General features: G+C 41.2%; 1 protein-coding gene across 1 annotated transcript; it reads left to right on the top strand.

Annotated features, from left to right (window-relative positions):
* Nucleotides 1-104: 104 nt before the first annotated feature.
* On the top strand, nucleotides 105-27,244 carry cilp2 (cartilage intermediate layer protein 2). The gene is given in 11 exon segments (XM_042484004.1): nucleotides 105-330; nucleotides 10,380-10,457; nucleotides 11,194-11,463; nucleotides 11,692-11,780; nucleotides 11,783-11,876; nucleotides 13,967-14,122; nucleotides 14,202-14,519; nucleotides 15,038-15,146; nucleotides 16,237-16,394; nucleotides 19,480-21,906; nucleotides 22,732-27,244. Coding segments are annotated over 10 exon segments (3,753 nt in total). The 5' UTR covers nucleotides 105-266; the 3' UTR covers nucleotides 21,897-21,906; nucleotides 22,732-27,244.
* The last annotated feature ends 477 nt before the right edge of the window (nucleotides 27,245-27,721 follow it).

Raw genomic sequence — 27,721 nt, 5'->3', positions numbered from 1 at the left:
GTGAGCAGAGAGGGGCTGGATTGGTGTGCACTCCCAATGCCCCTTCTTTTAAAAACGCCTGAGCTCCTGTCTCCAACTCAGCAACTAAACTCACATGAGTAAAGAGCAGCGGCTCTGCTCTGCTCGACCGGCAGCATCACTCACACCTGACAAACTAGAGTGGCTACTCTCAGCTGTATCTGAAGACTTTTTTTTCTTTAATGTATGTCAACACTATAGAGGATCACTGAAGAAGAACCAATCATCTGTTACTGAAGGCGGGTACCATGTCGGAATTAAACAAGGTGGCACTCCTGCTGTGCGTCCTGGCTTCAGTGGCTCTGGGCCAAGGTAAGTGAAGACTAAAAATTCAAGTTATTATTGCTTTTTTTCTTTGTTTTTTAAATGGATGAAAAAACAGCATAAACACGAGGATATTCTGTAAAATCAAGCAAAAATGATACCAGAAATAGACAATTTTTTGCTCAGTTTTCACCTCCCTTGTGGTTTTTAGTTATCACAGACTGTACCAAACAGAGGGCCAGACTGCTCGCACATGTGCACCGCAACTGACATAACTGTAGAGTTTTTTAGGTTGACGGTATCTCCCCGAGGATGTCAGAGCAGGAGGGGTGAGCTCATGATGTGATAAGGGTGTGTGTTGTTTGGCTGTGTGTGTGTTATTTTATAGACCACCTCAGTAGTTCTTAATCTCTTTTGTTAAGTCACCACCAGCACATTTCACCACCAGGGTAATCGACAACACGTGGTGATAGATGACGTTAAGAGGAGGAGGAGGAGGTGGAGGAGAGGGTCTGTGAGGTTTAGTTTAAACATAGAAAAAGCTCAGCTGATGATAGTAAAAGTGCTCCTGGTGACTAAAAGTTCAGGTGGCACAGGCTTTGTGTTCATGTTGACAAACTGCAGCCACTATCGGTGAGCAGAAGGCATGCCTTTCAGAAAAAATAGTATCTCACTGCAGCCATAGTGACTTTTATAAGCTCACAGAGAGCCAGTTTTACTTTTTCCTCAGTTTTATTTTCTGTTTTTATTGATGGACTGTCAACTACAAAAGGATTGTTTTATGCTCTGCCTCTCCCCCAAATTACGCTCTTATCACTCTTTGAAAGCTTGCCACTTTGCCTGAATGACACCAACAGCAGCCCTTTTTCCAAAGCTGTCACTTTCTGTCCATATTACAGCTGCTCCCTATTAACATTTTTTTTTTAAGGAAGAGAACTGGCTGTTCATAAAAGCCAACGAGTGTGACTACACCTTAATAGCCTCCATATCTTGTTGGATTGAAGGCCTCGGGGTCGTAAATGTCTCACGGAGGCTCTGTGCCATTTGCTGATGAGTCTATCACTGACAGTTTGTCGAGGAGGGAAAGTAAATGCATAAATAGTGATTCGGATTGACTCTGAACACTGTATTACGGCCGTGAGTGAAAGCCGGCCCTAAAATGGACTGTAAAACTTTACACTCCGCGCCACGCTCCTTTAGCTGTACATCCACATCTTGCAGTAAGGTGGTGCGTTTTGTCCTCATTTTACCCTCTAACACAGTGCCAGCGGTCCCTACAGATATAAACCCAGTCACCTTGGAAACAAGTGATCACAAACCCAGCAACACATTTTCCCACCTGCTGGGTTTGCGTTCGGCTAAATGAGAAAATGGAATAAAGGGAGGGAATAAAGAGTGCAGGTAAAATGGCTTTACCGTCCTCTTTTCCCCTAGCCAGCGTGTCACTCTTTTCTTTTTCGACGGTCTCAGCCCCCCCTCGCTGCATTCAGTCCACCACTAAAATATAGCTGCGTGTCTCCCAATATCCATTTGTCTTCATCTGATCCTCCTTTTTCTTTAATCTGTCTCCCTGAGGAATTCCTTCACAAATACTTTCCCCACCTTTCTTTCCCTACCTATTCCTCCCTGCCCTCCTCCATCCAACGCTCTCTCCTTGCCTTGTTCTCTGTCAATCTCTCCACACACCTTACAATTTAAGCCCCATCTTCCCCCTAAAGATCTCAAGATAGCCGTTCATGCTTTTTTTGTCTTATTTCACAGCCAGATTACTGTAATTCTTTGTCCTGTTCTTTGCATCTGCAGTTAGTTCAAAATGCAGTCGCTTGTCTCCTAAGTGGAAAAATAAACCAAGACCACATAACTCCAGTATTGGCCTCCCTCCACTTGCTTTTGGTCTGTTTTAGGACTGACTGTAAGGTTTTATTGATCATTTTTAAAGGGATAGCTCACCCAAAAATTAAAATTCCGGTGAAGTTTTATAGTCCACAAAACACTGCCAGAGTTTTTCAAAACAACTTGGCATGTTAGGGCTTCAGGACACTTGGTTTACTTTGGACGAGCAGTATGGAGACATTTTGTGGTTTTATTTTTTTAATCAATTTCTTAACGTTTCAATCCTGGTCACCATTTGTGTGGAAGATGATTGCAACGTCTTTTTTGAAAATCCAGCAGTGTTTTGTGGATTGTAAAACTTCACCTGACTTTCCATTGCCATAAAGGTAATTAGATAATGACTGAATTTAAATTTTTGGGTGAATTATCCCTTTAAGGTTTTAGATGGTCTGGCACCACCTTATCTAGAAGAAATTACTGTATCTTCATACCCATTCAAATAAAAACTGCTCCAACAATGAAGTTGCTACTGAAGACCCATCTCTTTTCATTGGCATATGACTGCTTTGAGCATGACAACTTAAATTGATTTAACCTTTTATTGTGCTTCATCCTTTATTGTGCTGAATTTTGCTCTATTATGTTTAATCTCTCCTTTGTTCCTATTTGCTTTTGTATTTATATGTTTTGTATTTTATGACTGGTAAGCACTTTGGTCAACTGTGGTTGTTTTAAATGTGCTCTACAAGAAAAGTTTGACTTACAGCTTTATGAGCTGTTTGCCTATTTGAAGGCGGCAGCTGGTGCTGAATGCTCACTGTAAACCTCAGGGGAACACTGTGGCATTACCACCTCTTAGTCTTTCTTCCAGCTCCGAGGCTTTAAATTCCTGTAATCTGCCCTCTTTAACCTTCCAATCTTCTTGTCTTAAGGAAAGCTAGGTGGTGTATGTGAGCAGCAGCTGGAGGGCCGCTGTGAATCAGACACAGGGGCTAGTTCTCCAGATGCTGACCACTGTTGACTCCAAACAGCCCCGTCTGGCCAGCTGACTTTAATGACTGAGACAGGGATTACAATGGATCAAAGGAGAAGGCGTAAATTCCCATTAATGACAACCTCTGAGCCATTTCACATCTTTCTTTTCTTCTATTTACATGCATGTGCTGGTACGCCAAGATATTATTTATTGCAGGACTAATCAGTTGCTTGCAATTGAGCTATTTCCAGCTCCTGGCTTTGTTTACCTGTGTGCACAGGTGCAGAGGTTCAAGCAAGGACTTCCAGATATTTTTCAATGCGGAAATAATTCAACTCTGCCCGCGCTGTGTTTTTGGTAGAAAATGCTTGAGAATACAAAGCCTTTGTTATACCTTTGTAAATCCTTAAATCATGTGGTTGATTTGCATCATTAGTTAATGTCAGGGACAAAATTGCCGTTTTTAATGAGCCGCAGATGTTTTCGGGATCAGACTTTTGAGAAGGCCGGGGTACGGAGAGAGAGAGAGATAGATGCAGAGAGAAAAAGCAGACTCCTCCGCAACCACACACACCTCAGCTAAGACGCTAGCCAAACACATAAACAGCTTCCATATGACATGGCAAACAGATCATCACATATGCAGGCCCACACACACATACACTCACATCAGTGAACTCATGCGTGAAATGCCGCTGTGTTAGACTTCGTCGACAAATACTGTACAAGCTCGTTCTCTTAGCGAGCTTAACTTTTTCCAGTAGGTTACGTAACACAGGGAGGGCTGGTGTTTTCACCTCTTCTCCTTCTTGTAAGGATCTGAAATATCATAAACAGGACCGAGGCCTTCTATTTAAGCCCTGTCTCTCTGCCAACATACATCTGGCATAACCATACTGCTCTAATCTGACTGAAACCATTCTGGGTGCAACTTCATAAAGTCCCATATCCCCCTCCTCCTCCTCCTCTCTTCAGCAGCATTTTTATTAGATTCTGGCGAAAGAGGAAAACTCCCACTCAAAAGTGAAGCTGTCTTCTGCAAAGCCACCAGTGATTATTAATAGAGGATTTGCCTTTTTGTAGCATGGCTATAAGGACGCCTGCTGTATTTCAGAACCAACCACTGTGACGTAAATCGTTAAATCCAAAGATAGTCTGCTAAAATAAGAATTGCAGTTGTCAAAACAGTCTCAGAGATGACAATGACGGCAGTGTGGGATACAAAGTAATCCAGGAGCTATGTTTCAGACATGTTGCGGACATAGTCTGACATTCAGGTGCTTGCCATGTGGCTATATGTGGAACTGAGATGCTAACCAGCCTACAGATGCAGGTCTGCTCTAAGATACTGGTGCCACTATAATATATCTAGTTACCTTGTCCAGGGTTTATGAAGGTCGGGGCGAGGCTGGCCGAGGTTTATAATAACCGTCACGCGGCAAGGTTCATGTCAAAGGTGAAACTGCAGGAGACAGTGATACATATATGTATGTGCATTTCATTACATTAGCTGTGAAAAGTCAAAAAGAGATTTGTGTGAGCAAAGCGCAAAACCAAACCCACAAAGATGAGACTGTCCTCTGAAAAGGAATGACAGCATCAGGAATTTTAGCAAATGATGTTAAAGGGACAAAGACCCTTTAGCAGCTGTAAGAGTTAAGTGATGTTGTTACAGTGACAAAGTCTGTATAATAGGGGTCGACAGATTATCGACCTGGCCTATTAATGGGGCCAATATTCGTCATTTTGCCCATTATCTGTATCAGCGTTTTATTTTAATATAAAATATAAAATTAATTAATCAAAAAGTGTGTGTATTACACTCAACCAACACCAGGGAAGGCAGTCTGCAATACAAAGGAAGTGTCAGCATTGGAGGATCTTTTACTTCATAAAACCTAGATATTTTTATTCATTCATTTTTAAATAAAATTTTCACTGAACTTAAGAAACAAAAGTTGCAGAGACCTTGCTGTTTATGATATTGAAAGTTTCAATTTTGATTAAAAATTTGCTAAAGGCATTTACACAAGGTTTTGTGTTGGAGTTTATTATATTTCAAATTGTAAATTTCCAAAGAAATATTTTCATTGGTATTGTAAATGCATATCAGTTCCAAATATCAGTCATCTGTCTCATTAAGTACTAATAGTTGGCAATATTAAATCAGTATCAGCCCTGAAAAAAACAATATTGGTCATGGCCATGTCAAAGTGTCGCTCGGTTACTAGGAAATTAAATTCTTGTTCCACTTGCCTTCTGGTCCAGCCACTACTGCACAAAAACAGCATATGAAACACAAACTGAAGTACTCCTGAACTGAAATACACGCTCTGGGAAAAGCTGATATCAGTTTTCTGGACCTTGCTGCTCAATGGTAGGTTGTTCCTTTCAACAAGGTACAAACTTGATGTCAGAAACAAAAGTCTACCATTTCCTTAGGGAAATGACGAAGAGCAAAGTGTGGTTTGCGGCATTCAAACGAAAGAACTGGACACCACTGCAGGGTCTGTTGTGTCAAAGTCTGTTGCCCCATCAGTAGGTTTTTCCCCTAAACTTAACAAAAATCCTTTAGCCCTAACCTTAAATACCGAAGGGGACACTGCACTTTAACAGGAGCAAAACACAAATCAGTGAAGGAAACATTTCATTACAACACTGGTAAGGTTTGCAGAATAAAAGTGACAAGACAGATACACAGGACACACAGATAGAAATGCTCTTCTCTCACTTGCAATTAAATGAGCGCTACAGAGTTTCCTTATGGTGTCCAATTCTTTAGTTTGACTGCTGAAATTATCACTTTGCAGTGGTTTATATTTTTTAGGGAAGCGTTACACTTGTATTTCTGACATCAAGTTTGTACTTTGTCAAAAGGAACAGCCTGCCATTGAGCAGCAAGGTTTCAGTGTTTCTCACAGTGTGTATTTCAGTTCAGGACTCAAGTTCAGTATTTCATACACTGTTTTAGTGTCTGGACCAGAAGTCTAACAGCATTATTGTTTTCCAGCAACTAAAAGACCTTTGAAACAGCCTATACAGACTTTGTCACTGCAACAACAGCACCAAACTTCCCCCTTTGCAATTGTTATAACTCCTAAGACCGCTAGAGGTTTTTTCACTCCAAGTCACTTGCTGAAACACTCGCTCTTTTTGGCTTTTACGAGCTAACATAGTAAAATGCAAATACATATGTATCACCCTCTCTTACAGTTTCACCTTTGACATGAACCCTACCATGTGACGGTTATTATAAACCTCGGCCAGCCTTGCCACAACCCTTATAAACCCTGGACAAGGTAACGAGATACATTATAATGGCACCAGAGCAGACCTGCATCTGTAGGATGGTTTGCATCTCAGTCCCACATATAGCCACATGGCAAGCACCTGAATGCCAGATGAAGGTCCCCCAACATGACTCATTTTCCAAGAGGCAGAGACCGCTGCAGATAGTTCAGCGCGCCGTAAAAACCTTTTGAAAATCTGTATTTTAAGTTATGAGAGAAAAAAGGTGAGCCTAAAGAGATCACGCAAGAGATGAAAACAAACAGTCCCTACACTAGACTATGCCCTACAAATATTTATTTACCACTGAGGTGACGTCTCAAGCTACACGCTCTTGATAATTTTTTTTGTCTCTTCCAAAACTTGCCATACCTTCACCATATCACGGTCACATCATAACACAATGACAACAGTACTGGCCATTTGACAGTAGCATCAAATTAAAAAATGCCTCTGTGTTGTTTTAGAGGGCATGGACAACGCATTGTTGGCTCTAGCCGTGAAAAGTCAAAATTGTAAAGATCTGTGTCAACAAAGCACAAAACCCACAAACCCACAAAGAGCACATGAACAAGGACAAACAAGATCTACTGTACTAGCGGAGTACTTAAAGGTGGATTTGTTTTTAGCACTAAAGAGGAAATCAAAAGTTCTAACCGTGCTCCCTTTGGCTTGAAAAACTTGCTCCTTGATGAGGTAAATTCCCTCACATACCAGCCATATGAAGCAGTGCCCCAATAAAATCTCCCAGCTTTTAAAATTCATAGTGTTAACATGCCACTCAAAAGCACAATAAGCTCCGTGAGTCTGCACAAGAGGAACTGGGCCAGTTTATACCAACTATAACTGAGGTCACTACCTCGACATTTGCCTTGTACTGAAGCTAATCTGAGTTTCCCTTTTTTAACTTTCTGAAATTGTTATTCACCTCATAAAACTCTAAGAATCGTTTGCTATTTTGTTTTCATTGTCAAACATCTTGAAATGATAATCAGGAGCCAAATGGTTGTACTGTGAACTCCCTTTGTTTTGGTGAGAGTGAGGACGAAATGTTATGTAACCAGAGCAAGAAAGCCGCTTCATATATTTCTTGGAAATAAATGGACACTTCAAAGCGGTGGAGGGTAATTAATTAGCCACAAGTTTGGAAGTTGGTGTTAATTAAGTGAAACAAAACGGTTGTTTGTGTCCCCTCGCAGCATGCATTTGCAGGTTTTAAAAATTCTTAGAGTGAACACTAGAGCTTGCAGATTATAAACACAACAGAGATATTCTGTCCAGTGGCAGAAAAACTGTCTTTTCTAATGTAATCAGGACAGACACGGAATTCAGGAGACAAAAGGAGAAGGGTGGAAAAACTATTTGATTTGATTTACTAAACTAAACCCGCAAGCAGAGCCACATCTGCCCAGCAGATCAGTGTGAAAGCATTTGCTTCTGTTTATCCAGCTATTCCAGTGTATCAGAGAGTCAAAGCCGCTGTGGAAACCTATCAATGGTTTTTAAAGCCAGGGGCATAAAAAAACTAACAACCATGAGGGTCAGCTGACTGTCTGTGTTAGCCTAAAACTTCTGTAATAAATTTTTGGACAGTGGATCTTTGTTCTGTTGAGCCGCTATCCTTCTTTGCTAAATCTATCAAAAGGAAAAGAAATGTGCTGGCATGACAATAAAGAGTTGAAGTGAGCCGTAAAAAACCAGTGGGGACTGGGATCGATACTGGACTCTGTGCTGGGAGTCTCTGCTCGTAAACTCAGCGGTGTCTCTCCGAGAGCGTTAAGTACTTGCACGGAACACACACACAAACACACACATACACACACTGAAGCTGCATGAGCTACTTTTGTGTTTCTGTCACGGACTGTGACATTTATATTTTTTCCACACAGCCCAAGAAAAAGTTGTGGATGAAAAGTCAAGCAAGCAAACAACTGAGGTTTTTTTTTTTTAAAAAACATAAAAAATTATTTCTGTAGGAAAAATGAATCATTAAACTTCAAAGCACAAGGGGAAACATGTCATTGGTGCATGTTTCATATCATGAGCCAAATTTAAAATGAATGCCAGGCTGAATATCTTTCTCTTTCTAATGAGGTATCGTTTCCCTTCATCTGAGCCTCACAGTTGCACTGGTGTGTATGAGCACATGTATGAAAGATGATGATGATGTAAGGATGACTCAGCAACACAGGCATGCTGTATGCATGTTGCGTGTGCATGGTATGTGTATATAATATAATCATATATCATTAAGATAAAAAATAAATGAGCAAGAAAATTGCTACATAAAAGGTAGGAGTGTGTGTGTGGTGTGGTGTGTGTGTGTGTGTGTGTGTGTGTGTGTGTGTGTGTGTGTGTGTGTGTCGCGCTCTGTAAGAGGTGATGGAGCGAGTTAAGTTTTCTGGCTCGGCCGCTGGTGAACAGATGACTGCACGCGCTGATTTGTCACAGCTGGAGCTTGATTAGCGTCCTCAGCAGCGGCTGCTTGTTGATGGATCAAGAGAAGGGAGGACTGGAGGAGGACAAGCAAGATGGGGGGGACAATAAGTCGAAGGATGGAAAGATGTATGACAAAGAGCTCGGGGGAGATGATGGATTGAAGGGGATGTTCCATTGTTTGGATGGTCGTTAAAGCAGGAAGTGCAGCACTACGAAAAATCCACAGAGAGAAAGACAGAAAAGGATCAGATAGAGAAGAAAGAGGAAAGGAGGCGATGGAAGTAGACAAATTAGACTGATGAAATCTTTCAGGATGGAAAAAGAAAGAAAAATGGACAAAGTAGCAAACTATTTCTTGCCTTTTTTTCTCCGTTTTTAGTTTCTAGATTTTGTTTCAACACATAAAAAGGACAGAAGGCCTGTGTCAAAAAATGAGTAAAATGCAAAAAAGGAGAGCATAAAGAATAAAATGCAGAGGGGATGCGTGCAATTACAAGAGTCTTTATGTCATGAAGAAAAAGTAAAACGTGCTCCGACTGCATCTGTGTGCACACGCCCACTCCCAGTGCACATTGTCATGAGCACGTGCATAAAGATATTGGAATTATGCTCAGTAAAGAAGCTCAATCAGATTTTGATCTTTAATTAGTTTCTATTTCTTTTTTCCAATTTTGGTGCTGACAAAAATTTCTCTTTCAATATTATTTCAACACTGAAAGTAGACTCTCATACAACCAAACATACAGAGCCCTGACATACTTTATACCCGCATCATGCACTGTGATATATCAGTTGAAATGAAACTCTAAAGGATTCTGAGGGAATAAGGATACATATATTCACAGCCCATTCTTAATCCAGTTTGGATTAATGATTAGTGATTTTAGCGTCTGAGACAATGCACAAGGGAGCCTTTCGTAGCGGTACGATAACGCTGCGGGTAGTGTCAGTTATTTATGCAGAGAGCAGCAACCCAATTTGTCAAATGCTGCCACTTTCTCAGTGGAGGTCAGTGTCAGACACCACCGAACAGAAACACCTTTAGCGGCGGTCATTTCCCTTGTGAAACCAAAACTGACTGGAGTGGTTCTAATAACAGCATAGTGTGGTTGTATGTGTAGCGTGATACGCTACGCTGATGTTTGTCACATGACATAGGTTACGTGACGCTTCATGAGTACAGTAGCAACTTGTACTTGTTTTAAGCAAAAAATTGTTTTATTTTTTTAACCTAACCATGTGCTTTTGTTGCCTAAACATAAAAACAAAGAGCTTTACAAACATTGTAAGTTAACTTTGAAAAATACTGAATGCACCTAATGAGCATATTGTATTATTTCTATGAAAGTTGAAGTTTATTTTGAAAAGACACAATGGATGCAACAAGCGCAATTTGACATGCAGTCCCTGAACATCCAGTATTGATGCAGAAGGGTACCTAGTACGTCATACTTTGATGTGTAGATTCAGAGACAAGGTGGCGGTTTTTGACGAGTTGCAATTTATTTGTGAAAAATACGTGAATGTCTATGCGTGTCTTGCCTTTTTTCTGTGTTTGCAGGAGCTGTGAGGACCAGGAGTCCATCAGAAAGGAGCAGAAGAGTGGCCCTCAACACGTTCACTGACGCACAGACAACAGGTACTGAATCAGTCAGCAGTGACATGCAGAGCTGACTGTACGGCAAACTGTGAGGCAAAGACAGTGTGGACAGGTGCACACCAGTGCTCTAAAACGACAGGGTGTTGATTGGTGTAGTTCGACCCGTTGATTTGTGACGATTATATCCGCGGTCAGCTGTTAGAGCTGAGATTTTGATGACTTATCATCAATTTTTGACTTGAAGAGGAGAGCGCCATTTTAGTCTGTGTTCAGTTTGTTGTCCCATAACCTCAGTGCACTCTGCAGCCCACCAGAGAATTTTATTTATCAGAGTAATACATCACTCTGTGAACAAAACAAATCATCAGTGTGTTGCTAACACATTCTTTAGTTATGAATCCCTCATATTTCTCCTGAGGACATGCTCAGGTTTCAGATCATGCGGCAGACGAAAAAATCAGACAATATGCCTCATCAGTGCAGCCAGGGGGAAAGAACCTGGACAATGCAAAGCTCCCTGGGGTGTATGAAGTCAGTTTCAAATGGCGGTAGCAGACCTCCTCTTAAACTTTGTAACCCATCCCTGCTTTTTTTCCTCCCTTGCTTTCTCTTGGTTCTGACCCATGCCTCCCCCCCATGTAAGACCAGCTCCAGCCGCCACACTCCCCTCCCTTAGTTCTGGATCCTGGGAATTGTTTTCTTTCTGACTTTTTTTTCCATTCTGACCCCACATTCTTTTGGTTTTCATCCATGTCTCCTCTCCACGTGCCTCCAGGCGTGACGGAGTGGACATCTTGGTTCAACATCGACCATCCTGGAGGGAATGGAGACTATGAGCGGCTGGAGGCAATCCGCTTCTATTACAGGGAGAGAGTCTGTGCTCGGCCAACGGCCATGGAGGCTCGCACTACAGACTGGGTGGCAGCGGCAGACACCGGGGAAGTGGTCCACTCCAGTCTAGAGAAGGGCTTCTGGTGCATTAACAGGGAACAGCCCCAGGGCCGTGTCTGCTCCAACTACCACGTCCGCTTTCAGTGTCCACCAGGTAGCTCAGCTCAGCGCAGTGAAAGCAGTCCTTTTACTTATATGAATATCTAGCCAAACATGCATGAATGTATTTCATATGCATGCATTTAAGCTGGAAGGGATCACATACATTTTCTCAGCTGCTTACTTTCTGCCATGTGAAATAATGGTTTTCTTGTTCATGATTCTGTTTGCTAACAGCAGCTTTGCTCAAGATCTCACTCCGTTCTTCAACGTGTGTGTTTAGTGCAGAGCTACTGGACTGACTGGAGTGAGTGGGGTCCCTGTTCAACCACAGTTTGTGATGATGTAGGCATCCAAGTCCGCCAGAGGAAATGTGTGTGAACACTCAGCCCATGCCTCTCCTGTTGGTGCCAGCGTGTCAGGGGCACCATACAGAGAGAAGGGAGTGCTCCAACCCTCCATGTACAGGTGAGAACCACAAGATTTAGCTTTTACCACTTGAGCTCCCTGATGGTGACTGGGACCACTGTATTCAGCTCAGCTCTGTTACAGGGTACCACAGTTCCTTGTTTGAAGCCTTTTTAAAGACTGTGATTTCACTTATATAGAGACATTCCTGAAACTAGGCCGTCTCTGCAGTAGAAAGATGCAAATACTTTTGAAACTGGTGCTACATGACCAGAGAAAACAAAGAAAAAGGATGTTTTTGCTCAAAATTGGCAATGGAGAAGCATAATCTTCATTTATATTCAATCACTGCAGCCTACTTTTACCGTTTGGTCGGATTTTGACAGGTCTGTTGGCGGGTCTGTCTCTTGATAAAGCTCTATACTCTTTGTGTCCGTGGTGATGGCATGGTTGGTGGACAATACGAAAATATGAAAGTACATTCAGTCTGTAGTTTGAGCAACAGCCCAACGGCCAGCATAATCATGACTGCATGACTTAAAATATGTCATCTGAGGAGTTTTGCCGTGTGCTGAGGAGGGATATTAGGACTGTTTAGATGACAGAAGTTTGCCACAGTTCATCTACACTATAGCTCACATTGTTTTAATATAATACATGGTTGAAAATTAGCAAATTATCCTTTTAAAGCAACAGAAACACACACAGAATAAAAAATGTGTAAGTGCCACAAATAGCTGGCAGTTAGTGTACAGTACCTCTTTAGTGACTATGAATCTTTAGATGGACTAAACAAAAACTGAGCAAAGGTATTTGTAATGTGTGTTTCTAAAGGCCCAAACACACCAAACAGATTTCAAAGAAATAGTGGCGACAAAGGCCAACTGTTTGCATAGCCTCATTTTGGCTGTTTCTTGGCCAAAAATCCTTTTAAAGTGGCACCTAAAACTCAGTGCAGAGACCAACAAGCAACAAGCAACTTGCACACACATTCTTTGCCTGCGTGAGAGTAAATAACGTTTGATACCGGTGGGCAGTTTGAGTGTACAGTACCTGTATTCATCAGAATCTTTAGAGGAACTGGAAGACCAACATTTGTAATGTGGTTTCTAAAAGCTACTTATCCAGTTAGCACATTAACAAAAAACCAGTGTGTTTAAAGATCAAATTGTGCCTTTTTTAACTGTTTCTTGCTATCGAACACCAAAACTACAATCTCACTTGATTGTTAAGTTTGTTTTCATCTCACACCCTCTTGACACGGTTTATCTCTCGTGCACTGATCTAAACTGCCAATCAGAGTGGTTACATCCACCAACGGGCCACGCCGTCTAGTGCTGATACATCATGCTGAAGAAAAACAGCTGATGAAGGCCAACTAAGTTCAACAGTGCACGAGACACCACAAAAACACTTGGCCGACGCTCACCAACGGCCTGACATTGACCAACGGCTGACCGTAGCCTTGATGTGGCCCTTACTTCTGAATTCCTATAGCTATAATTATAATAATAATAATAATTAAAATAGATAGGACTTATATAGCGCTTTTCTTAGTACTCAAAGACATATTACATGAAATGCAAAACAAATACAAATACAAATAAAAAATACCGAAAGACACTTACATGAACCACAAGAACAGAATACTAAAACAAAATGTAAAGGATATGGCAGTTCAGATTTAGGGAAGCGATGGGAGACAGGAATTGCAGGCTTTTTTGAAAAGGTGGGTTTTGAGTTTATAGGCTCCTTAATTGTACTTGACCCTAACCCTTAACAACAGGAAATCAAAAACTTTAGCTCTGTCATTGAGAAGGCTTGTGTGGCATTTTCTGCTGTACGGTCTCAGAAAGAAACCCTTCAGAGCACAACCTTTACTAAAGAGAACTTGTAATCCTAAATGTTTTTGATTGAGCTATTTGTAATCATTGATCTTTCAATCCGAGCTTTACAATCAGCTTCCTTATACTTTTCATGCACATAGCACTGCATAATTACACCATTTAATAATTTTCAATGTATTGTCCTGCGTACACGGGGCACCCACGCACAAGAGAGTTAACATCTCTTATTAGACCACGCTGTTTAAAGTTTGATTGTGAGGGAAAAAAAACTTACGTTATTGCTGTCTCTCTCTGTGTGATCAGCCAAGTGGGGTCCATGGGGTCGGTGGGGGACGTGTTCAGTGACCTGTGGTGGAGGCCGCAGGATTCGGAGAAGGACATGTGTGAGGACCTCATTGACGGTTCAGTGTACTGGACGGCCTGTTGAAATACAGAAGTGTGGGAAGAGTCCATGCCCAGGTGATTCTCTGCTGCAAAAGTCATAATATTGTTCTTTCTATGGGTGTTTGTGCTCACATTTTTGTTTTTCTCTTACCAGTCAAATGTCAGCTCGAGTGCACCGAGGGCCGTCCCAATGAAGATTGCAGCCGGTGTACGTGTGATGACCACGTGCTGCACGGAGAAGTCCACAGTGTGACTGGTGTCCCTGTGGCAGGAGCCTTCATAGCACTGGCCAGCCAGCCCAAGGTGATCCGTGTCCGTACGGATGCCAAAGGTCAGTTCAAGCTCACAGGAATCTGCTCCTCCAGGTCGACCTTGATCTCCATCAGGAAAGAGAAGTTTGCCCCGATCACCGTCTCCTCCTCCAGTAACACCACAGGGTCGTCCTGGGTACGGGCCATCCTCAAATCAGCCGGTGAGTACTAATAAAAAAGATTTTTAAAAACATATTTTTTATTGATGTCTGTTGCTTTAAATCAAACCAAAAAGAATGCAAGTCTGTTGTATCATTTAGTATTAATTAAAGATATTGGTGGCTATTTCTTGAAAGAGTTATTTTCATTTTCAGGTTAAGACTTTTCCTGGTCCTTATTATTATTACTCCCCACAGCCAGTAAATCCTCCAATCATATTCTGGGACAGTAGGAAACAGGAAATTGACAAAGCTACAACATAAACAGTCTGGCCCTTTGTAAGACTTCACATTGTCTGGAGTGCTTACTTGCTGTGTTGCATGGAGACCAAATAAAAAATAGGCCGGTGCTGCTTTTGAAAGAGTAATCCCCTCAACAATCATTTTTCATAAGCACAGGGACCAAAGTGAGAACAAAATGTAACGTTTGACTGAGTTTTATGAGGTCTCAAAACTCTGCAGCACAATTCACAACAGTCAGAGGAAGGTCTTGAGGTTTTGCTTCTTTCCGTTTTCCACAGAGAAGCCGTACATTGTGAAGCACCCAGAGGACAAAGTGCGCTTTGAGGGAGGACGGGTGATGCTGTGCTGCAAGGCAACGGGATCACCGACACCTGACAAATACTACTGGTGAGATGAATACGAGTGCTGGCACATTGTTAATCACAGAAACAGCTAGCAGCACAGGGATTAATTTTACACATTGTGAAATTTATATTTGAAGCTCCCTGAAAATCCACTTTCACTTTTTTTTATTGTTTTAGCAGCATTAATCAGTTACTTGTAAAAGGTTTTGGTCTCCAAACGTCCCTGAGAAAAATGTCTCGTCAGAGGTAAAATACTCCCTTAAGTTCATCTGTTAGTAGCTTACTCCCCTCTGTTGTTAGGTGCTGGGCAGGTAGCTTGCAGTGGGGTTTATTTTGGCTGAAAGCATCTTCCTGCCACGGATGAAAAGCAACACTGATGAGAGCCGTGAGACTGAACCAAAATAAGTCAAAAGAAGCCACCTGCTTGAAAACTACAACCATGAGCTGAACCTGGTTTCACTCCCAACAAATCAAACACTGACGCTTGGTCACCCTTTAGCGGTGGTGGATAGGTCAAAAAACCTTCAGATTTTAGCCTGGAAGACCAGCATTCATGTCAAAGGTCAACTGAGTTATTCAAATAACAATGTAGTGTGTTAATATGTGTAGCATACACCGCTGGCGACATCACATTATGTTAGTAACCAAGATATTTTATTTTATTTTATTTTAAGCCAACCATTTCCTTAAACCTAACCCTGTACTTCTAGGTGTGCCTAGAAATAATTTTTTTAACCAACCTTCTAAGTTTATTTTGAAAAGAGACTGTATGCATTTAACATGCAGAAACTGTAAATATCCTTTAAAAGAATTTAGTTTATTTTGAAAAAAAGGCCCAACAAAACACCACAATAAGTGGAACAAAAGATGTAAATTGCCACGCTGTTGTGTCCAAAACTGACAAACTAGAGAGGTACCTAGAGCATCATAGTAGTATTGTACTGTAGTATTGTATATGATAAATGAATAACAAATTATATATATATTCCACATTAACAGTGATAAGTAAAACATCATCAATATTTTACATAAAATGTATATGCTTCTGAATTTTATAAATTGTTGTATATTGCTACCAGCATTTTAACTCTTTTTTTTATCCTTTTTTAATATCTCTGTAACTATTTGTTAAGGTATCACAATGGGACCCTGCTGGACAGGAAGGTGTACAAGTATGAAGAGGACCTTGTACTGTGGGACCTGAAGCCAGAGCAGTCAGGGGAGTACTATTGCAAAACCAGCAGCTCTGCAGGAAGCATCAAGTCCTCTCCAGCCCTCCTTACTGTGATTGGTATGTATAATCTTGGACATCTTAATATCATTCACATAGTTAATAATCTGTCTCTGTGTAGAATAGTATTTAATGCCTCATTATGACAGTTTCCATGATGCAAATGTGCTAGTTAAATGTTAAATACTTAAAAGTTGAGGAGAAAAACTAAAAAAAAAGTTTTTTCTCACACTAAAAATGAAACAAAAGCTCCCTTCTCGTCAGTGATGTAATGTAAACCGTAATTCATCATCATCAGACTGGAAAGAAAATAATTTACTATGATGATAGTGGCACACAGGGATTATAGCTCAGGATGGCTGCTATCCCAGTGCGTTTGACAATGACGTGTTCAGTCAAAGCTCTGCACAGATTCAAGGAAAACCACTGACAAAAAGCAAACAACCGCAATTTATTTTAGTGTATAAAGAGCAGCTGCCCCGGAGCTTGAATACACATTTTAAGCGGAATGTCAGCGCTAAGCTCCAACCGAGTCATCCACAAGCCATGCCCGTGCATAAAGAGGATTCAAACAAAACCACAGAGTCGTACAACTGACGGAGGGAGAGAAGTCAACTAATAGACTGTCTGTCATTGGAAAAAAAATATTACAGGCAAAGAAAATAGGAAAATAAAAATATAAGAGTGCATAAACTGGCTGAGTTTGGAGCAGTACGTTTTTATTATGTTGACATTGGTTGAAACTACAGCTTCCTAGGGATGCTTTATTGTGTGAGATGGCTCTGGACACTGTAAAACCTCAAACCCAATTTCTCTAGAACACCTGGTGTCAAGGCAAAATCCAGGATTGCCAATAAATCCTGTTTCTTCTCTCTCTCAGAGTCTGACAAGTATGCGGTTCCACATCCCTTGGAGAGCTGCACATTACTTATGTCCTTTAGGTGCTGGTTAGCTAAGACACAGATTAACGAACAAGGTATTCATGGAAGAGTGCTAAAGTAATCTATCCCAGGCCACTGACAAATCCCTGCACTCCCAAAGTCATTATGGCAGGAGAGGCTGTATGTGTGCAGGACAACACCTGCGCTTCAGAGCAGAAAAACTTACTGCTTTAACATAAAACTTCTTACATTTTACATTACGCAGAAGTTTAGTTTGTTCTCCCATAAAATGTGTTAACCACAGCTCACACATGTGACTATAAGTTACATAATTTATTATCATAGGGAACTGAGAGCTCTGTTGGTAAAGCCATCAGCAGAACACTAATGGTGTTTCAAACGCATCACACTGCTCCATGTGTCTGCAATTACCGACTTACTTGGGAGATTGGGAGCTTAACGAGGATACTTCACTATAAGCTCAACCATGATATCATGCACACTGACTATTCTGCCAATGACTGGGTGAACAAAAATTCTTTCCTTCCAACTCCCATCTGGATGGTTGGTAAATAAATGTTCCCTTCAACTTCATGTCTAATTACCCTTTTATGCACATTTCACCGTCCAAGTTGGCCACTCAGAGGTACTTTCAGGCCATGCAGACATTGTGTGTGTGTGTATGAATAAATTATGTGTGTGTATCCATGTGTGAAAAAAGGGCAAAAAAGCATCTTTTAAGTGCTAAATTGGCAAGTTGCAATTTATTCACTCCACAGTTTTTCCTGACCTGCCTCAAAGGAAGGACAAAATCTGGAGACCTAACATGACCCTTTAAAGAGAAATAGATTTATTTAAAAAAGTTAAATTAAGTATGCAGTGGAGGTGGGTATCACCAAAGGCCCCACATTACAGTATTATCACGGCACTTAAGTCACAATACAATATTATTTTAAATGTTTTGTGAGAGTATTGCAATACCTTATGTTGCAGCATATTGCGATTTATTTCCTTTTTTGAACTGCAAATTATTTCCGATGGCAAACTTTCTCAAGAGCTATTTTATCTAATTAGACAAGTTTTCAGTCTGTTCATCTCACTTCAGTCATTTTTATTGCATTAAAATGTGTCCAGCTGATTATTATTATAGTAATAAAACCATTCAAAAATGATTTTATTGTCCTAGTAATAAAATTACTAGGATTGATTTGATTATTCTAGTAGGCTAACAAACATTTAATTTGCATTTGTAATATTAATGATTCATGTAATAAAGAAGGCTGATACTTTACGACGATGCATCGATAAAAATACTGCCTTGCAAAAACAGCGCAATACTATGCTGTATTGATTTTTTTGCCACTGCTCTAGCATTGCAGTCAGTTCATCAGTAATGTGTAAACGTGCAGAGACATAGGAAAAAAAAGATAACTCAGCTAAAGTCCAAGTAATCCGGAGCGGAGAATGAGACCGACTGCTCAGGCGCCTACGTACATATATAGATGGGCAGTCACACCAACCCGCATATTGGCCATCACTCCAAGAAACGCACCCTGCAGATCTCAAGGCTGTGTCTGAAATTGTTCACACAATAACTACTCCCTCCTCACTATCTAGGTAATAGAGAACCATATAGTGAACTCGTTAGCAACATGAAAAAGACAAACAACAAGCACTTACACTAACCGGGTCATTGTTGCTGCACCGGTAATTAAGTCATTGCTGTCACACAATTGAAACATGCCATATTAACATCGGCTGGTGGATCATTCATAATAAATACAGACAATGCACAATATTATTATTATTATATCGCAAGCGTTAGCCCTCTTCTGCAGCCTACAATAACGTCAAAAACTACAGAAATATTACCAATTTATTTTAATCTCTTTGGGGACCAAAATCTACACATAAAATTGACAATTTATTACAAGAAACTGGCTAAACAAAATTCTACATATTGAAAGCTAAACAAGCACAACAGGTTGCAATCGAGCTGTTCTCGGTACTCCTGTCCGTCTGTGTCTGTCCCATATGGTCTGTCTGTTCCATTCCATTCATGAAGCGATGTACAATATCCAGTACCTCACAACTCTATAATTGAAATATCACAGATCTGATAAACTTTGAAGATCTTAGAGAAAGTAGACTTCAATAGTTGCATCTTCAACATGGCAAGTCTGTGTTCATTCTGGCACTGAGAAAGTGTCTTTTTGTGTGTAGTGTGAACACCAGCTTAACACAATTTATCGTCTAATTCACAGCAAAAGGAAAGCCAGCATGCAACCCCACCCCTGAGACACACCTCATCAGACTGCCGATAGACTGCGTTCAACCCGGGACTGACTCCATGCACTACAACGCTGGTCGCTGTCCTCACAACAAATGTGCTGGCTCCCTAGACTTTGATATGCGCTGCAGAGATGGAGCTGGGTTCTGCTGTGGGGTCCAAACTATGGAAAGTCGGATAATTGACTGTGGGAGCTACAGCCTCCCTATCAAGGCTGTGACACAGTGCAACTGTCAGAAGTGTGTGCAGCCTACTGTGCTTGTTCGTGGCAGAGTGGTCACTGCTGACAATGATGAGCCTCTGCGTTTTGGGCACATTTTCATTGGTAAAGAGAGGGTGGGCACCACTGGATACCAAGGAGGTTTCACATTACAAATTACTCCTGACACACAGAGATTAGTGGTGAATTTTGTTGACCCCTCTGAGAAGTTTCTTGACACTCCAAAGGTGTTCATCCTTGACAAGAAAGGTGGGTCCATCTACCACAATGTGAAGGTGATGAGAAAGCAGACACCAATTGATATCAATGCAGGAGAAACCAACTCCATTAACCTTGGGGAAATAAAAGGGGAAGACCCCATTGGTCAGTTGGTTATTCCTCCCAACTCCTTCCACAAGGACAATGGAGAAATCTATGAGGGAACTGTGAAAGCCAGCGTCACATTCATAGACCCAAGAAATATCACCACGGCAGCCGCAGCCCCTGGAGATCTCAACTTTGTTGACGATGAGGGTGACATGCTCCCTTTGAGGACCTACGGCATGTTCTCTGTGGACTTCAGAGATGAGACCAACAAGGAGGTGCTTGGAGCTGGAGCTGTTCAACTCCTTCTCGACACGCAGCACGTCAAAATGCAAGAGCACATTCCAAAAATGAAACTGTGGTCATTAAACCCAGACACAGGAGTCTGGGAGGAGGAGAGTGACTTCTCTTATACAACAACGACTACTGGTGGTCATGGGCGGAGCAAACGAGAGGAGCGCACATTCCTCATAGGAAACATGGAGATCAGGGAACGAAGGCTCTTCAATTTAGACGTGCCTGAAAATAGACGCTGCTATGTCAAAGTCCGTGCCTACATGAGTGACAAGTTCCTACCTAGTGAACAGCTGGAGGGCGTTGTGATCAGCTTGATAAACTTGGAACCTAAACCTGGTTATTCCTCTAATCCTAGGGCATGGGGCCGCTTCGACAGCGTCATAACTGGATCCAATGGGGCCTGTTTACCAGCTTTCTGTGATGCCCAAAGGCCTGATGCCTACACAGCATATGTCACCGCAATGATGGGTGGGGAAGAACTCGAGGCAGCTCCGTCTTCCCCCAAAATGAATCCAAACATCATTGGAGTGTCTCAGCCATATCTAGATAAAATAGACTACCAGCGCTCAGACCACGAGGATCCAGCTCTGAAGAAAACAGCCTTCAAAATCAACTTGGCAAAACCTAACCAAAATAATCTTGATGAGACGAATGGGCCAATATATCCATATCAGAATTTAATAGGTTGTGAAAATGCCCCTTTTGATGCGAATCATTTCAGATTCTTCAGAGTTGAAAAGGACAAGTATGAATACAATGTTGTTCCTTTTGAGGAGAATGATTTGACAACCTGGACAGGGGACTACCTCTCCTGGTGGCCTAATCCCCAGGAGTTCAGAGCATGCTATATTAAGGTCAAGATCCATGGACAGAAGGAAGTTATGGTCAGGTCAAGGAATCTGGGAGGAACACACCGAGAAACAAAAGGCAAACTTTATGGCATAAGAGACATTCGCAGCACTCGGGACATGCGAGAGGCAAACACGTCAGCAGCCTGTGTAGAGTTCAAATGCAGCGGCATGTTGTTTGATCAAGCTGAGGTGGACAGGTCCATCATATCAGTCCTTCCTCAGGGGAACTGTCGCAGGATTGGCACCAACAGCCTCCTACAAGAGTATCTCATCAAACATCCACCAGTTGCTCATAACAATGAGTCCCATGGATTCACCATGCTAGCCCCTGTTGATCCTTTGGGACACAACTACGGCATCTACACTGTCACAGACCAGAACCCAAGGGTGGCCAAGGAAATTGCTATAGGCCGCTGCTTTGATGGCACCTCTGATGGTTTCTCAAGGGAGATGAAGTCAGACTCTGGAGTGGCGTTGACCTTCAGCTGTCCAGAAAGGAAAATCAGCAGAGAAAGTCTATTCCAACGTTTGCAGACCAACCCAAGTCAAACTCTGTCTCAGATGGCGAGGGACATGAGGGAGTCAGAGGGTCTGCAGGTGCAGAGATCAGCCTCTCAGATAATGGCCTATCCTTCAGAGCGGTGGGGCAGGACCCAGGGCCGCAGAGTCAGCTCTTCAACCAGGAGGAGAGTGTCCATGCGCACACAAGAACGCCAATAGATGTTGCAAGGTAGGTAGGTTTAGATAAGATAATTTGAGATATTAATGACAGTAATGTTACACTGATTTATGATTTTACTGATCAATCATCTTGTTACAATGCAATGTTCTGCTGAGAAACCTTAGGTCCTGGCATTCATGTGGATGCCACTTGACACGCTCCACCCATCCAAATACCATTACAGACCAAGTACCGCCCTCATGGCAACGGCACTACCCGATGACAAAGGACACTGCACCATGCCATGCAGTAAAAACAGCTCAAGAATGGTTTAAAGTACATAGACAAAAACTCAAAAAGTGTCGACCTGGGCTCAAAAGCGAGCATTTCTGAGATGAGGCAGTACCCCTGAGGTCCTGTGTTCATGCCTCGACAGGTCAGAGGCCCCACTGCAGATTGGACTTGGTTTCAATTTGTCAGTGCATGGACACAGGTCTTCTGGGAATATCCTGGTGGGTCCCTCGAGTCCTGGGGGTTGCAAGGTGTGGTACCATCATGTCCTACTGATGCTTGATCCGATTGTGATCTTGGGAATTTTGCGACCAGGTCAATGCCTTGAGCTTTTTGTCACATTTGTCAGGTTAATCCAGAGCAGTTTTTGTAGTGTGGCATGACGCATTGTACTGCTGAAGGGCCACTGCAATTTAGGAGTGCATTTGCCACGTAGGGGGGAACCTTGTCTGTGTTTGGATAGTTGGTGCATGTCAAGTGGCAACAACATGAATGCTTGTGGGTTTTCCAACCGAACATTGTATTGTCACAAGATGTTATTAACTGCCCCTGTCAGTAGTTTTAATGTTTTGGCTGATTGCTGTATGCTCTTTTTATTTCTAGGTCTTTTGTCAAGATTGGTATGATGTCATGGAAATAAAGTTGGCCGTCTGTTGATGAGTATGAACTCCCTCCTGTCTATGCACAAAAAACGAGGCAGACAGCAATTCAGCAAAAGCAAGAGAGTGATACAAGATATTCATTTGACTTATACTTACTTGAAGGGTTTGGTATATTAATTATTAATTTCTTCCCTCCCAAAAAAAGTGCATCATTTGACCATATGTAACGCAGTGACTGGCATTTACTTTTATTAGTTTTGGTCTACTTTTATGTATGAACAGACTAAATTGACTTTTGAGAATGTAACTTTTATAGTTCCAAAATGTGGTATTCCACTTTCCCCACTTTCTTTTTGCTGACGTCGCTCAACACTTGACTTGAAACCAAACCTTCAGAAACAGTCAATACTATGCCAGGCCCCAAACACTTTATAATAGGCCATAACTTTCAACTGAACTTTTCCTCAAGATCAGAAAGAAACCAACTTGAGGCCCTTGTTGTCTGCAGCGACACTGAGCCCTTTTTCTTCAAACTGGGAAACTCACTCCACCAAGAGGAGCCTCACTCAAAAGAGACACATGCAGCGGGGTGAAGCATACCACCCAGGGAACAGAGGATGTTTTCAGTCATGCTTCTTAATGTTTTTCATTACCATGCCACATTGCCAACTGTGACTAAGCCAAACATCCTTTCACACCTACTTAGAGTGTGCAAGACCAAGGCCTTCGCCAAGACAAGCATGGATCCCACTAGTGGCAGGCAGTCTGAATTGAGGATAGTTGATTGAGAGGTATGACATGATTTCCTTTTGTCCTCCGCACATTCCAAATTAGCATCACCAAAGAAAATGTTACTTAAACAAATATTCCCAAATATCTCACTTTCTTAGAAACCATTACAGAGACTCATTCAGGGTCTAAATGGACTTTTTTGTTGTTGCTGGGTAATGTGCTTGTGAGCTGCCGATATATCTCGAAGTGCAATAACTATGTAATTTAACTTAAGGATGATCAGCATGTAACAAGTATTACAGTACCTTAAAAGTGCTGCTGGTAAAAGACAGTACTTTTCAGTACGTGTGGCAGATAGTGTGGTTAAAGTGAGCGAGATCTTGCACAGGACTCACTGGGAGCAAATAATTGAACAGCTACGTAATCACTTGTCAACTCTTGGAGCTGAGTACAATCTATTAACCATTTCATACTTTGCTGCATGACTCAGTTTAATTTTTTACAATTTGTACACCACCTTAATATTTTCAAGTTCAGAAAACAATCTTGTTATTTAGAGAGGCTTCTCTTCATTAACAAACTCCACTGTATTATTCTTACACATGAGAGTTATCATTAAAAAGTAACACGCTTATGGATTTACTGGCCATGTTTTCATAAATCCTATCATTGTGACAATATAAGTTAAATTTTCTGTAGTTACTGAGACCGATTATTATACTTAAGTAACAAATATTTGGTCATTTTAATTGAGGCTGGTGATTGGAGTAAACTTTCCTCTGTGATAAAAGCGGCAAACTTGTTTATCTGCAAAACGAGCACTTGCAGACCCTTGGGAAAAGCGCTTCAAGCTGAACTAATCCAAAGCCATATCAGGGGGACCGAAGTCCGTGGAGAAACCAGGAGAGCATGACAAGTAAATACCAGCCTGCTGTTAATTAGAAAAATAAATTGCATATTCTCTTGGGAACTATTTAAACAGATTGACCCTGACTTTCACAAACAGTCGAACAACTTAATTTTCCAGGATGAAGTTAAGTAATCAACAATATACTGGGCCCAAGAGGATTATGGTCAAATATATTTAGCAAAAAACTGGCACCCAGGTAACTCCACTCAAGCCTAATTACACTTTTAACTGTAATGTGCAACAGATTTATTGTTTAATGTGTGCTAAAAGGTGCTAATGTGAAGTTGTATGTAAAAATGAAACCATATATTGCAACCCTATACTTGAAGCTGGCCCCACATCCAAAAACAATCTCTTCTCATTATGTATATGAGCAACACACTTCAGAAAAACACTCAAAAAAGAGTAGTATAGGACGACAACATGTGTTGCTTTCACCATTATCACTGACCTTTCTAATCACAGGCCTGTGGGCCGTCCACGACTCAACGGTTCAGATCTCCAGATGAAAACAAACATCTCCCCGCAGCAGATGTAGCATCCACCCTGTAGAAAGAAAAAAAAGACGATGATTGAATCCAGGTGTGGGAAGAGATAAGTCCGGTAAAAAATGCAATGGTTGTGTGAGGTCAGCTGAGGAGGCCCAACAGCTGTAAAGCAACTGGAGGAAATGTTAGACCAAAGACATCAAGAGGAATAAGAGCGAGATTATCTAGTGATGGATTTAATCATTTTTGGGGAACTGTTTGGTGAAGGGAAGAAAGGAAGGGAAAATATTAGTGGTCTTTGGCCTCACAGTCCATCACTTACAGAATCTCAGGCTTCGAAAGTGGTTGCACATGGAAGAATGCAGGTTTTTTTGAGGGGCATGCTTTGACAGGAGAATTGGCTTATTCATGAGCAGAAGTTATCAGGGGAGTTTGAAGGACAAAGTAACAATAATGGTAAACCGTTATGCAAGGCTTTGCATGGGAAAGTAAGCTGGGCTCTCCAAACATTTATTTTGTCTTCTGGGGAACTTCAAAGCAGATTAAAGGAGCTTTGTGATGTTTGGTTAAATGACTTAAGAAATAGTTTCCAACGTTTTTAGAATCAAATAAAGTGAGTTTAAGCTTGATTCCAACAGATAAAACACACTGCATGGAATGAAAATGTTAATCTCATAGAACTGGCAGTAGAAGTAGCACCATTTCATTTTACAGGGATTCAATGTTAATACCACGAATATGGCATAATGGAGCTTTCTTTGTTTTCCTTTCACACCTTAAGGATATTTACTTTCTTGAAGAGAGTTCAAAAGCAAGAGCACTCTCATTTTTGTCCGTTACATGCGAGGCTACAGCCAGCAGCATTCTAGCTCAGCGTAGCATAAAGACTTGAAACCTGGAAAAAATGGCGTGGTATGGTCTCCTGAAACCTGCTGATAGCATGACAATTCACAAACAAATCACAACTTGTTTTTACACTTTCCTGTTTGGACAGATAACACAAGATACAACATGTTTTGTAGTTATTGTGCAAAGCTAAGCTAACTGACTGCTTGATGTAGCTTCATAGGTTCATATTTATCGGACAGGCATTAGATTGGTATAAATCTTCTTGTTTAAGTCTTGGCAAAAAAAAAAAAAACCCCTTGCATGTTTGATAATTGCATATTTTCTATTTCTTCAGACTCACTGGCTTAACTTTGGTTGCGTTTGAAAGGGCCCTGACACACCAAGACAACAGTTGGCTGTTAATATCAGTCCATGGGTGAGCGTCTATTGGTGTAGTCTTTGCAGTGTTCCTACACCATTGGCACAAGTAGCCCCTTTTCAGGGTTTTTTGTTGTCCTATTCAGCATGTTGAATCGACGACTAGGATAACAGATGCTGTCAGTGAATAAAATCACTGACTAGCAGTTAAACTCAGTGCACCAGAAGTGAAACGGAAGTGCAGGAAGCAGTCAAACGGCTAAAGTCAAAAGGGTGAGAGTTAATTTTTAAAAAATAATTTGTACAATTTTTGTTTTAGCGATTAGCTCTTTTCTTATTGTTTGTTGATGCACAGGAAATATACTTTGTTCTTTCAACATCAGGTTGTGTTGTTAATGTGCTAACTGGCTTACTAGCATCGTGAATCCGTCCTGTCAATCTACATGTTTCCTTTTTGAATGATGATTACAGGGTACCGCTGCCTGCTGGTATGCAGAGTTTCTTTCTCTCTGACAGGCGCAGAACGTACCTGCTAGTTGGCCATTGGCTTTAGTCTTTGCTGTGCGTTCAAGTGCAACTCTCTGGCCAAGACACAGGCAACTTGAGGCAACGCAACAGTTGCCCTTCATTGCCACTAGTTCTTTGATGTCAGATTGGTGTGTCCTGGCCATAACATTTAAAACTTGAGAAAATGACTGCCAAGTTGATTGAATTTGAAATATTTCACCATATTTTGCTTCTCTGTCATAGAATCTCAGTGGGTACATGTAATGCTAACCAGCACTATTTAACTTCAGGGCAGAAAAGACTCAATCCATTCAAAACCACCAAGAGTCTATCAAGCATGGACAGATTAATCCATTTTCCCTTCTGTACAGTCCAGCTGGGCTCAAGGCGATCATTATTTATTGAGAAGGTCATCCTTGAACCTTTCCACCTCTTTCTGGAGTTTGCAAAGGGAGTTGTACTTTTGCCACCGTGCTCCAGGAAGCCTCCCTGAGCTCCAGTAAAAGAATTACATCAATGAACTCCTGATAATACTCTGTAAACGCTTAACTAATGCATGGTGATGCCAATCTTGTTTCTCTCTGTTAAGTTTTTATGTGTAAATTGTGTATTGTATGAAATCTACTATTATTGTACTGACAAGAAACTGTAAATAAATGATTTTGTGTAAACTTTTGATTCATGCTATGTTTTGATTTGTGTATTATGTATTAAAGACACATTGAAAAATCACAAAAGTTTAAGAATTTCATATTTCTGTAGAAAACAATAGTCTAAGTGTTGCTAACATACAATAATTTAATTTGTGATTTAAATAATACAGATAAAATGTTCAGCTTATCATATGTCACAACAATAAATATAGTTCACAATAAACAAAACAACAGCAGCTTACAGTACAAGTGATACGTAGGTTAAATTGAATTAACATAAAGTTAGTGTTTGCAGTCTGTAGACATCTGTAACCAGATACATAATTCACATAAAAAACAAACGAAAAATGCATTAAAATTGGCCGTGTGTTGGAAATAAATTTTGAGGAAACATATAGCATCAAGATGACACGAATGCTGTTTTTTTCAGTGAGACTCATGGGATCTAATGTCAAGATATAAAAAAATGTAAGAAACCACTCCTGACCTGTGCAG

Source organism: Plectropomus leopardus, chromosome 3, assembly GCF_008729295.1.
Source record: "Plectropomus leopardus isolate mb chromosome 3, YSFRI_Pleo_2.0, whole genome shotgun sequence".
Taxonomy (NCBI): Eukaryota; Metazoa; Chordata; class Actinopteri; order Perciformes; family Serranidae; genus Plectropomus; species Plectropomus leopardus.
The sequence above is the reverse complement of the archived record's forward strand: the minus strand, read 5'-3'. Positions and strand labels throughout refer to the sequence as shown.